This window comes from Eubalaena glacialis, chromosome 2, assembly GCF_028564815.1.
Source record: "Eubalaena glacialis isolate mEubGla1 chromosome 2, mEubGla1.1.hap2.+ XY, whole genome shotgun sequence".
NCBI classification, from domain to species: domain Eukaryota; kingdom Metazoa; phylum Chordata; class Mammalia; order Artiodactyla; family Balaenidae; genus Eubalaena; species Eubalaena glacialis.
Window position 1 is genome coordinate 81,040,455 of NC_083717.1, and position 13,426 is coordinate 81,053,880.

Below are 13,426 nucleotides of genomic sequence, written 5' to 3' on the forward strand. Positions count from 1 at the left end.
GCATTATATATAGTAGAAATGGAAAAGCAGAGGAAAGGAAGGCATTCTTCTGTTCTTTAAAAGCATTATGATATTCATTGCACTATTATTTGTAAAAGTGAAACACTGGAATTGATATGTAAATTGTGGTGTATTTATGTGATAGGTAGCTGTAAAAAAAAAAAAAAAATCAATAAACTGTACCTAAATGTATCAGAATACATAGTTCTCAAAAAGTAACACCAAGCTTTAAAAATTACAGAATCATTCCTACCAAATAACTAAACGTTTTTTAGTCTGGTACTGGAGTTAGTACATGTAACCATATCACTACACTGCTTGTTTGTACAATGTAGTATATGAGAGAGACATACTCATATACTCAAATGGTTAATAGACACGTATAATAAATGTTCATAAAGATGAACCAGAAAGCTAATATCAAATTAATAATAGAGACTGCCTCAGAGGTAAGAGGCAGGGAAATTTGTTTTGGGAGGGAAACAAAGGGACTCTAAAGGCACTCTAATATGCCAGGCACTAGTGTAGGTTCTGAGGACACCTCAGGGAACAAAAAAGACCAAACATTTCAAACAGACTTGAAAATGTATTGGCTTGTCCTCTCCTGGAAGATCATCTACATGAAAAGAAAATCCATAATCTGAAGGTTGCTTTAGGAGCAACAGCAGGGCAACTAGTGGGACAATCCTAACGGTGATTACTACGAAGCTGGAACACATTCATTTTATTAAATTCCACGTAAGGAGATCCTCTGTTTGGGGGTGAGTGGGAAAGACTTCTTAATACTCCAAATTTTAAATAGAAAAATTGGTCAATTTGATTATATTAAAAATGAGAATTTCTTATAAATGTACGCTGTGACAAAGATAAAGATGAAGGATTGTGAACATCTTTGCAGGGTCAAAAGCTGACAAAGAGCTAAGTAACTTTAGAATAGCAACCAGAAAAAGAGATTCTATTCTAAAAAATAAGCACAAGCTATGAATAGGTAATTTATAAAAATGGTTACTCAAAAAGCTAATAAGCTTATGAGAGATTCTTAAACTCATTATTAATTCAAAATATAATTAGAACATTGGGCTAGTTTATAGATTGATCCCTCATGTGTCTTTATGCAAGAGATCAATCACCTATGTCCACATTGCCACACCTGAGTTCTTAGTTTTGCTCAACTGAAGGACAAACATGGGCGTGGTGACTCACCCAAGGTAAATGCTGCTCCATTAAGTGTGCAACCAGCCTTTTTTAGCTATTTCTCCTAACTGCAACAATTTCACCTTATCTCTCAAGTTTGTTTTTCATTCTTATTCTGAGCACTATTTTTATATGGTTCTTCAAAACCCCTTTGGAGAAAGAAAGAGAGCTTCCACATTTAAATAATCAGAATTATACTGTGCCAAACAACCCTGAAACTCTTGTTTCTTGGTTTCAGGCATTACATTATCTAGAGAGAACTCAGATAAAAACAGAAGTGGCATGAATACTAAAAGTATGTCTTGATGAAGAAACTGAGAGTTGAAGAGGCTGACTACCTCATCCAAGGCGACCAAACTAATAAGCAGTAGAGCCAGAATCTGAACTCAGGGGTTCAAACATCATGTTCTTGACCACAGACTTTGAAGTGGAGTCAGTGAAGTAGAATATAAATAAGTAACAGAGTGCTGTTTTTATAAAATTTCTTTCTTATTAATTATTTAATCAACCGTACTCTCTGTCAGGCATAGCGTTGAACACTGGGGCTACAGAGATGAAACTCACAGCCTAGTAGGGAAGACAGGCCAGACAAAAATTACATTGTACGCCTACTAAATGCACCACGGTAAGTGTGCTAGTGGTGACATGTCAGGGTATTATGAGAGCAGAGAGCGGCAACTCCGGCTTTCTGAAGAAAAGGTCAGTGAGCTCGAGTTAGCCATGAAGGGGTTTGGGGAGGTGAAGCAAATCCAGGTAGATAAAAACAATGTGGGTGGAGGCATCATGGAGTTTAGTGTCCTGAATCACATAAAGCAAGGGGAAAATTACATTGAAATAAGGAAAGCTAGTCAGAGCTCACATCTTAGAGGGCCTTTGAATAATTGCAAAGTTTAGACTTAATCCCATGAGTGAATGGGGGTTACAGATAGGACAGTCACATATATTTTAAGTAGATAGTTTGGGTGGCAGGTTGGAAATGGATTTGAAGGTCTATTAGCCAAAATAAGCCAAGTTTGTTGTGGTAACAGATAAATCTCCTAACCTCAATAAGTTACTGCAGTAATGGGTTATTGCTGAAGCTGGCTGGATAGCCGTCCTCCACCTGGTAGCCATACCACGTGAAATGTGTATCCTTCCAGGTTACTACAGCAGAAGAGAGCGAGCTGGAGGAAACTTCAGGATGTTTTTAAGGGTTGGGACTAGATGTGGCTTTCATCAGTTCCTCCCATATCTTGTCCAGGACCCTGCAACACTACCCCATACAACTGCAAGAGGCTTTAGGCAAGGACTGAGAGTCTCCTATGATAGAGCACTTCTTTCAAGTTTATAAACTTCTTTCAAGTTTATAAAGGGCCAAATAACCTGTAATTTCTTATTGTATCGTTTGAGAAAAGTAATTGTTTATTCATTCATTCAATTTATTCGACAAACACATTTCTGAGCACCGACTATGATCTAGGCACTGTCGCAGGTACCAGGGATACAGCATTGTTCATGTTACTTTCCTCTCCACTCACGATGATGTGCGTAAGGACAGAGTAACAGAGTAAGTGGGGCGGAAGGTGCAATATGGGCAGATCCTGGGTCTTACTGCCATTGAAAGGACTTTGAACATGACTGAAATGAAGGGACTTTAGAATATTATGTGCAAAAGAGTGACATAATCTGACTTACTTTTTAAAAGGATCATTCTTGCTGCTCTGTTGAACATAGGCAGAGGTTGTAGGGTAGAAGCACTGAGCTCTGTTAGTAAGTTATGTAGTAATCCAAGTGAGCAACAATGGTGACTCAGACCAGGTGAGAGCGTGAAGGTGGTGAAAAGTGGTTAGATTCTGGATGTATTGTGAAGATAAGGTGTTTGATTTTGAAGATAAAGTCATCAGAATTTGAGGACAATTCAGATGTATAGTGTGAAGGAAAAAGGTCTTAACTTGAGCTCCTCGGAGAAAGGGGTTACAGTCAACTGAGGGGAGATAAGCCTTAATTATTAAAATTTTCCCCCGATGGTTCCAGAAGGGCTCTAGGGAGTATTAGTTTCCTAAATTATTCAGGCCCAATGGGTCCTTTCTTTAGAATTTCAAATGATAACAATGTTTAAGGAAGAGTCTTTTTCTTAGATTTAAAACTTAGCTCCAAACAGTCTCCACATGGACAAGATTTCATATAAAATCTATAAATCTACCCACATAAAACAAATACCAGTTAGTTAGAAAATCATGCAAACATTGTTTTTGAAGCCAAATAAGCAAATATTAAGCTATATTAGATTCATTTTGATGTGACAATTTATTTGCTTTTTATTAGGGGTATGTTTGCTTTATGGGAACTGCACATATTTCTATATATCTTATATAAATAAAACTGTTATTTTATTAGTAGTAGTATTAATATATTAGAAAGACACTAAATAAGGTATGACACTTGACCTTGATGATTTGATTCATCCACTGAGTGTGAATTAGTAGGAGAGGAGGTCATATTTAAGTTGGATTTTTCGAAGGCAGAGGATGGGGAAGAACATTTTAGGCAGATAGAACAGGATAAACACATGAATGTAAAAGAAGATGGCCAGTTCATAGAAAATAATAGAATTTAGGGCTCATGAGAGGGGACCAGTTTGAGTCTGGAATTGCAAGGAGTAGGAAATTAAAGGTGGTAAAGCCCAGTAAGATTGATTATAAAGTTATGTATGGGCAACTTATATGGTATAATAAAAAGCTTAATTTTTATATTTTGGGTAGAATAAAGACGATGTTGAAAATGTAGAGGAATAATTGAAAGAGCTTTGTGGGAGGAAGATAGAGAGTAGAGAATAGACAAAGGGAAGCCATTAGAAAGCCACCCAAGGGGAGATTTGAAGTCAGAGACAATTTAATCCCTAGAAATCCCAGAGAACCAAGTTTCCAAACAAGAGCACATGTAGTGGGAATGTTAAGCTAAAGTTAAGAACAATTATGTGGTTTTAAGTTGTTTTGCTTATACAATGACAGATTCCAGCTTTAATGTTTTCTCCTATTAGGCTAAGGAGTCAGTGACCCCAGAAAGGATGAATACTGTAAGAAACCCAGCCTGAAACCTAGCTTGAAAGAGTCCTATGTGCCTTCATCCAACATCGGCTTTCTAGAATCTGCCCCACTCAACTAACCAGGAAGTTCCATAGGTAATTGCACACTTTTCAATATCTATTTGAGCAACTGCATTCTACAGGGAAGTGGATAGACAATAGATACATGTTAAAGAGCCATCCCCAAACAATAGTTCTATAGAACTAATAGCGATATATATAAATCATAGTGTGCATTAAAAAACTTCAATGCAATGAAAAGACACATCACATATAAAGAGAGAAGTAATATATGAAATTACATAACCAACAAAGATTAGTATTCAAAATATATTTTAGAATTTTCTACAGATTAATAAGCAAAAGACAGGCAAGCCAAAAATCAGCAAGGAATTAATAGGCGATATACAGAAAATAAAACTGAAGTGTTCATTGAGCATATGTGAAAAGATGTTCAAACTCACCAATATTAAAACAGTGTTCATTTCTGAAGGAAGAGGAAGGGAGGAGAATGGAATTTGAAAGAACTACAAAGTGAAATGCCTATTTATGTCTAACATTTAATGGCTTTAAACAATAAAGAGCAGAGCAAATATTGCTAAATGTTAACAGTTGGTCATCTACGTGGTAAGTATATGCATGTTTGATTTACTTTCTGTATTTTCTTTTTAGAAATATTTCTTAATAATAAATTTACATATGTGACAATGTTACCATCCTGCTCTATAAATATGTCCCCATCTATCAGTTTTATGAGAAAAAATGATAACGGAGGCAGATGAATTAGGGGAAGGACATAGAAGTAGGAGTTGAAATCCTAAGTTCTAGTCCCAAATCTGCCACTTGCCCACTGTGTGACCTTGAGAAAATCACTTAATTCTTTTGAAACTGACTCCTCACCTGAAAAACTTGAACAACAATATCCACCTTTAATACATGAAGTTACTTTAAGGAGTGAATTATTTCACTCTCATATATAAGAAAGTGATGTTCAAATGTGAAGAAAAGATATGGAAATTCTTAAAACCTGCAGTTAACGTGAAGTTGAATGAACATACTTTCCCACTTACTGTCATTCTAAACTTATGGAAGTAGACATTAGAACAGAAAGTAGACACACATCTTTTCTTACCGGGTCTATTAGCTGGGAATAGAGTTCATGGCAATTGTCAAAAATATACTTGTATGTAGAATCCAGGCAAGCCCTGACACAGTCTTTCACCACCATGCTGGCCTTTGGGGGGCTTTGCAGCTCCAGAACCTGGTAGACAAAATATTTTCTTAAATTCAAAAATAAAACATTGTATAAACCATATAAATAAATCAAACAATATTGAATAAACACTTTTATTCAACTTTTAGTTGACCTTTCTGTATTCAGGAGAAATGTGGTCTTAGAAATGTTTTAAATGTATAAACACCCACCTTAACGTCCTAATATAACAACTCAGAGAAAACGAGCATAGTTGTAAATATTCAAATAGAAATACTTAAAGTGACCAATCACAATATCATTCATTCATTCCATTCAACCACTCAACAAATATTTATCATCACCTACTATATATCGGACAATGGTGATACTGCAGTGAGCAAAAGAAACAAAAATCCCTTTCCTCGTGAAGCTAAGTTTTAGCAGGTAATAAACAAAAGAAATCAGTAAAATATATTACATGATGTTGCATACTGAAAAAAAAACAATAAACCGAAGAAGAGGGATAGAAAGTGTTTCAGTGGAATAGAATTTAATACTAAGGACTTCAACAGTAGATCAATTCAGAGAAGTAACAGGATGGGACCCATGGAAAAATTGCAAATAGACTGCTCCAAGAACCTTAGCTTTGAGCAAGGTGGGAAGAAAGTAGCCTATTTGAGCAGAAGAGGAAAGTGACCTATTTTTTTAAAAGGCTCCCTTATGCTGCCTTAAGGCCGGCTATGGACAAAGCAAAAAGACCAGTGATGAGAATAGTTCAATAATTCAGTCATGAGAAGACAGTGCTTGAACTATGGTACAGCAAGGAGTTGTTAGAAGAAATTCTATTCTGGTTAATTTTGGAAGGAACGGGTAACAGGATTTGTTGACAGATTGGATGACCAGTGTGAGAGAAAGACACCCCAAGTGTATGATCAGGTCACCCAAGACGGCTGTCCTCTTGCTCTCTGTATATCTCCTGCTCCACGAGTGCCTACTTCAGCCACACCCTACTACCTGACTGACCTTCCTACATACTTGCCCCAGGCCCCAGCTAATGACTGGTCTAACTTTAGTCACGACATAACCTATCAAAGGGGTGGTGAGGGACATGCCCCTCTGCTGGTTTCCCTGGTAACTGAGGGGCCAACTTGACATCAATTCCCCTATAACTAGTAACCTCCCCTTCCTCCCAGGAGTGAAGATTGCCTTCATGGCCGGCCGAGAGCCTGGAGCACACAGTGAGGTCTCACTCCAGGACCTTGCTTCAGACACATAAGATCCCCCATCCGTTAAACCATTGACGTCTCTGTTGCTGATTCCGGATTCTTTCTTTGGTCTTGAAGATGGGCAAGTACAGGCCTTGTAGGCCTATGGGGGGTGGCCTAACACCAAGGTTTTAGCCCTAAATATCTGGTACAGTGGAAGTGGTCTCAACCTAGATGAGCAAGACTATGCTTGGAAGATCAGGAGCTCAGTTTATGACAGGTTAAGATTGAGAAGCCTGTTATGCATACAAGTAGATTTCAAACAGACATTTGGGTAAATGAGTCTGGAGTAGTAGAGATGCCTGAGCTAGTGATATAAATTTGAGAATTATTAGCTTAGAGAAGAATTTAAAGAAATGAGACTAGATGAGTATGGACAGAGAAGAGAAGGGGTCCAAAAAATAAACCCTGGGTAATTCTAGCCCTATGACATTAGACAAATGAGAAAGAACAAAGCAATGGAGAAGAGAAAAAAGGCAGCCAATGAGATAGGAGAAAAAAGAAGCAAGAGGGGTGTCCTGGAACCTAGGGAAGAAAGGCTTTCCTGGAGGAGGGATTGATAAAATATATTAAGTGATACTGAACACTGTAGGATGAAGACTGATGACTGACCACTAGATTTAGCAAAGTGATGGTCACTGGTGATTTTGACAAGATCATTTTTGGTGAAGTGATGGGTTAAAGGTCTAATTGGAGTAGGTTCCAAAAGTAAGGGTGGATTTGAAGATTTAACATTTAAAAATTTTTAGTTCTCTACAGATTGATCTATAGATTTAATGCAATCCCAACCAAAATCCCAATAAGAACTAATATAATCTATTAAACAATTCTGAAAAGTAACAAAAAAGGTGGAGGACTAAAACTATCTAATTTTAAGATTTGCTATAAGGCTTCAGTAATCAAGACAGCATAGTAATGGTAAAAGTATAGACATTTGGACAGCATAGAGAGTCCAGAAATAGACCCAAACAAATATGATCAATTGATTTTTTATAACGATGCGAATGAAATTCAATGAATAAGGGATGATCGCTTCAATAAATGGTGTGAAAACTACTGAACATCTATATACAAAAAAATGATCCTGACCCATATCTCACAACTTATTAAAAAAAAAAAAAACTCTCAAAATGGAACCCAGGATTAAACGTAAAAGGTAAAATAAAACTTTTAGAAGAAACACAGAAAAATCTTTGTGACCCTAGTTTCGTCAGTAGCACTACCTGTAAATAGAAAGACTGATAAAGTAGACTTTATCAAAATTAAAAACTCTTGCTAGGCAAAAGATAATTTTAGAGAATGAAAAGACAAAACACAGACAGGGAGAAAACATCAGCAAATAAAGTACCTGACAAAAGACTTGTATCCAGAGTAAATAAAGAACTCAATACTCAATAATAAGAATGAAGAGTGGGCAAAACATTTCAACAGACTGTTCACAAAAGAAACTCAGATAGCAAATCAGCTCAAGAAAGCATGATCAACATTGTTAATTAATATAGAAATAAAATTAAGACCATAATAAGATATAACTTCATTCCTATTAGTGAAACTGAGCAGGACCCTGTGGGGCTCCTGGTCACGGAAGTCTTTCTCGCCCCAATTTCTTGTTTGTAGGGAATAGACTCCAGCCTCCATGACCTTCCCTGAGTTCCAAAGGGCAGATTAGAACAGTTGCTAATCAGGGAAGGGAGGGGATGCCGAGACAAGGGAGGAGCAGTCAAGAAACAATAGTGCAGGGTCCTGGTTCCACCTCAAGGGATACACATAATAATATCTTTAAGCTCTTTATAGAACTAAAACCCCCAACAAATGGAAGATGCCAGCATTCTTCATTCCAGATTAAAGGAACCAGAGAAGCTCTTCAAGAAGACCACCAGATTAAAGGAACCACAGAAACTCATCAGATTACCTGAGGCCAGATTAAAGGAGTGCAGGCCCTGCACACACCCTAATCTTACCCGCACAACCTCACCCTTGAACTGTTGCTATAAAACTCCTTGCTAAATCCTCCCAGGTAGGGACACATAGTTTTCGAGGGCAGGATCCCACTGTGTCCCCCCTTTGCCTGGAAAAGCAATAAAGCTATGCTTTTCTACTTCACCCAAAACTCTGTCTCTGAGATTCGATTTGACACTGGTGCACAGAGGCCGGCTGAGTTTTCGGCATCATTAGAATGGCTAAAAATATAAAATAAAATCATGGAAAATGCCAAGAGCTTTACCAGAAGATGTAGAACAACTGCAACTGGCATTTCTTGTAAAGTTTTACACACATTTACCAAATGACCAAGGAATCTCCCTCCTTGTTATTTATCCAACGAAAGTGAAAATTTATGTTTACACAAAAATATGTATATATCAATATTTTTAACAGTTTTATTTGATATGACCCCAAACTGGAAATAACCCAAATGCCTGTAGATCATATATAACAAAGAATTACTACTCAGCAATAAAAAGGAATGAACTGTAGATACACTCAGGACGAAGGATGAATAGCCAATATGTTACACTACATAGATTATTATTTCATTTACATGATGTTCTGGAAAAGGTAAAACCATAGGGGGACAATAACAGATCAGGAGGTGGGAGAGAGGTTGACTATAAAGGGCTAGCATAAGGGAATACTGGAGGCGAATAGGACTGTTCTGTATCTTTACTGTAGTGGTGCTTATTACAACCACACATGTCAAAACTAACAGAGCTCTAGGACAAAAAGAGTGAATTTTACTGTCTATAATGAGGAGAAAAAGACAATAGAAGGAGAAAACTTGTTCAGAAGACAATTCGAGAAAATAAATTGGAAAGAAAAAGTAAAAAGGACTATTTTGAAGGGTTTTGGTATTAAAGGAAAAGAAGGATAAGGGTAGTAACTGTAGAAGAAAATGGAGTCAAGCAATATTTTTAGGATTGGAAATAATAGCATGTTTGGTGATGGGGAATATCCAGTAGAGAGTGGAAGACTGATAATTCAGGTGAGTGAGGAAGATGGCTGGACCACTGCTTTAGTAACTCAGGAGGGGAAGAAATTAATTACATCAGTGGAAGATACAGCTTTTTTCTTTTTTTTTTTAGGAGAACAAACAGCTAAGCAATCATAATAAAAAAAGAAGGAACAGAATATGGACACAGATGCAGGTAAGTAGGTAGATGGGTGGGTGGCGGGAGCATGTGGTCAGACCTTGAGGAAGCTCTCCAGTAGTTGCTCCTGTTTTTCCAGTGAAATCAGAAGCAAGGTCATCAGCTGGTAGTGAGGGTGGGGGAGGAGGACTTGCAAGTTTGAAATGATTTTGTTTCCTATACACTGCAAGGCTGGTGATTGAGGAAAGGCAGGTATTGAGCACTGTACTGGCACTCCCCTCCCTCACTCCCATTTTCCTACCCCCCTCAATGTCAATGGCAGGCGTCACTTGTCAATGAGAGCCTGGATCAGTTCTCACTATCACCCTCTATGCACTGTTCCAGCAGCTACTGCCAGCAGATCAGAATTGATGTAAATTCTATTTATCCCAGTCACCTAATTTTACCATGACTTCAAACCAAATGAATTTTAATTGGACTTTAAAGGATGGATGGTTTATATAGTATGGTTTTGTTTTCTTTCTCTCTTATAAAATACCAATTTTATTGTTTTAGTGAAGATAATCATGGGCAACTGAAAAGAAGAAAAATAATTATTTCTATTTTTTTTTGTACAGGAATTTCCTGAATAAAAAATCATAAACTCTCTTTCAAAGGGCAAAAATGTTTAGCCCATAGCCTGACAAGTAGTTTTAAGAAAGGCTTTACATGAATTGTCTGGCTAGCCAAATTATAATTGCAGACAACTTGCTATTAAAGCAGAGACGATATACCTAAAAAGAAATGTTTGCGTATGTTGGTAGATAACAATTAATTATACCAATGGATTAAACAATCACACATATTCATATACAGACATTCCCAGGGCAGGAAATGGAAGTTGCTACAATTAGGGTAAACTTAAGAGTTGGCTACTCTCTTGCAATGAAAAAGTCCGCAAGACATCTCAGTTAAAATTGAAATGCAAAGTGAACTCCATTTCCGTTTAATGTGCTTAGGGATTTTTTTTTTTTTTTTTCGGTAAGTGTCACGTCCACTCACTAGAGAGCTTTGTTTAAGATGAATTTAACTTAAAACTAAATTTGAGCCAAATGTATCAGAATATCTTAAGTGTCTAGGATAATCTCTTTTTCAACACACATTATGTTGGAAGATTCATTTAGCTCAGGCAAAGGCACTGCATCTTAATCAATGGGGATGAACAGTACTGATCAAGAGAAGGGTAAAACCAGACTTTACCAGGGAGTAAATGTATGTCACACGAAGACAGTGACAAAAATAAAAGATGTACCTTCATCCTAAAAAAGGTGATACTTGTTAGCAGGTCAACAGTTGATTTCAGGTCTTGCAATCTTTCAGCATTGCTGGCGGGAAAGTTTTCCTGGTTAATTAGGAAACAGAAAGTGGGTAAATTATCAGCATTAAGCCTCCAGTGGCAAATAAACTACAACTAACTTTCTGTGAAAGAAAATGGCAAGTAAACTGTGTAAAATTTAAAAAGTATCACCACAGTATTCTCACAATATTTTTACTGTAAAATATCACAGAAAATAAACAAGTTGGAAGTATTCTCGTCTTAGTCTTAGAAAGCCATACTCTTCTATTTATTCCCACAATGTAACAAAAATGTACAAAATAATATCATTAATGCAGTGTTATGAGGTTATTCATCCTTGTTTAACAAAATAGGTTTCCTGCTGAAAGAGGGAAGGTGAGCATATATTTGAAAATATTTTTTATAATTTTCTCAAGATGGGTTATTTTTTCCAAAATCCTTTTGGGAAACTTTATATGTCCTATATTTACTTTTAGTCACAAAGAAGCTAAAAGTTAAAAAAAGAAAATAAAACTGCACTGCATAGTTTCTCCCTGAAGTACTTCAGATTTAAACAAAAAGTTTTTGTTAGTGAAGTTTGGTGAGAAATGTGAGATAAAAATGCAGATGTTCAGAATTTTGAAGGAAAGGAAAGGAAAGGAATTATGAAAATATTAAGGAAACAATTTCAGCATTGAGAAATTTCTCATATTAACGTGCTTTCAGATAGGCTTTTTAAAGGGCCATTAGGAAAACCACAGGTAACTTTTAGGTATTCATGAACTCAAGCAGAGTTGGGGTGTCAAAGTGATGGTGAATGAGGTGGCCTCAAGGTCCTTCTTGCCCCCAAATATCATTTTCATTGCCTGTCACAGCAGTTCCCTTCTCATAGTGTTGGCCCCAGTTCCGACATGAAAGGTAAGTTTGACAAAATTTGGTATTATAATTTCCAGAAATGCGCAGTTAAGCGATTCATCAATAAGAGACTAAAAATTGAATGTTAGAGAGATACATATGTACAGATATGGAAAGATATTTATTATAGAATAAATTGTTAAAGAATGCAATAATTATTACTATAGATTTTTTGGTAAATAAAATTTGTAACTAAATTTTTTTGTAACTGTATTTTCTAAATAAAATTATATCTGTGTCTTTACAAACACAGACACACACATGAATGTATTTGTGTATGTGTGAGTTTGTGTGTGTTTCACCTGCAGGTGAAGTATAGAATTGTTGACAATGAACTCTGTACAGCTTCAAAAAACACACACTGTATTGATCTAGGAGTGAATTAAGCAGTGAATCCCAGAAGGAATATCAAAAGCTGAGGAAGTATCAGCTGGATATCTTAAGAAGGGATGAGCTTTTAAGATGAGGACTGGGCCACATGTCTACTTCATGAATTAGCTGAGGGCCACTCAATCTGATGGTTATTAAAAGAATTATAAAATTAAAGCTGTACATGTGCGCGTGTGCGCGCACACACACACACACACACACACACACACACACACACACACAGAGTACTGCAGGCTGATGTGGAGCAAGGTACCTAAACAAGGGATGTCTACTTGATTACTTAAGGGACCCGTCTAGTGTAACAGACCCAAGATTCCAAGATCATTATCTTTACTTTTCCATTACATAGTGGATAACTTTTTTTTTTTACAATATGACAAGAAATCATCTGAGCCAAACACCATATTTTACCTTTAGGCAAATAATTTTGTACATACCCTATACTTTGACAGGTCAATCCTTAAAGAGTTATGCAACTGGTCCAGTAGTTTTATGAATTTTTCCCTCTGTGCAAACACAAAATAGGACAATGGAAGTCAACGATAATTCTAAACGTAGTCCTCACAACAAAATCTGTCTGAGTTAATGTCCCCATTTGATAGAAAGGAAGGTTCAAAAATGTCAGTGATTTCTCCAAGATCATAGAGCTGGTATGGGACATAGCAGTGATTCAAACTCAGGTCTCTGACACCAAATCCACACTCTTTCCTGTAAGTCACACTGTCTCTCTGTGATGAATGAGACAATATCCAAAGAGTTGAGTCATGAAGAAAGAGTCCAGACAACTGAATTGCCACTGTACTCCTTCACAGCAGTATGAGTCAACAAGAGAAAATATAACCCACCCCTCTTCCCACCTCCACACACCACACCACCTCCCCAAAATTAAACTATAGTTTTTTTAAACTTCTCCCACCTATGGAAGGGGGACTAGCTGCTCTCTGTGTCAAAAACAATTTCAAAAAGTATTTTCCTTTTGGTAACAGACTTCATAATCTGAAA

At 36.8% G+C, this 13,426-nt stretch overlaps 1 protein-coding gene across 2 annotated transcripts in view; it reads right to left on the minus strand.

Moving 5' to 3' along the window:
• UNC13C (unc-13 homolog C) overlaps positions 1 to 13,426 on the minus strand; it is a 622,127-nt gene that overhangs the window by 288,895 nt on the left and 319,806 nt on the right. For both annotated transcript variants that reach the window (XM_061182103.1, XM_061182102.1), the window contains 3 exons: positions 12,862 to 12,930; positions 11,096 to 11,185; positions 5,391 to 5,519 (listed from right to left, as the gene is read on the minus strand). In XM_061182103.1, coding sequence (XP_061038086.1) covers positions 5,391 to 5,519; positions 11,096 to 11,185; positions 12,862 to 12,930 — 288 coding nt within the window. The remainder of the gene's footprint in view (positions 1 to 5,390; positions 5,520 to 11,095; positions 11,186 to 12,861; positions 12,931 to 13,426) is intronic.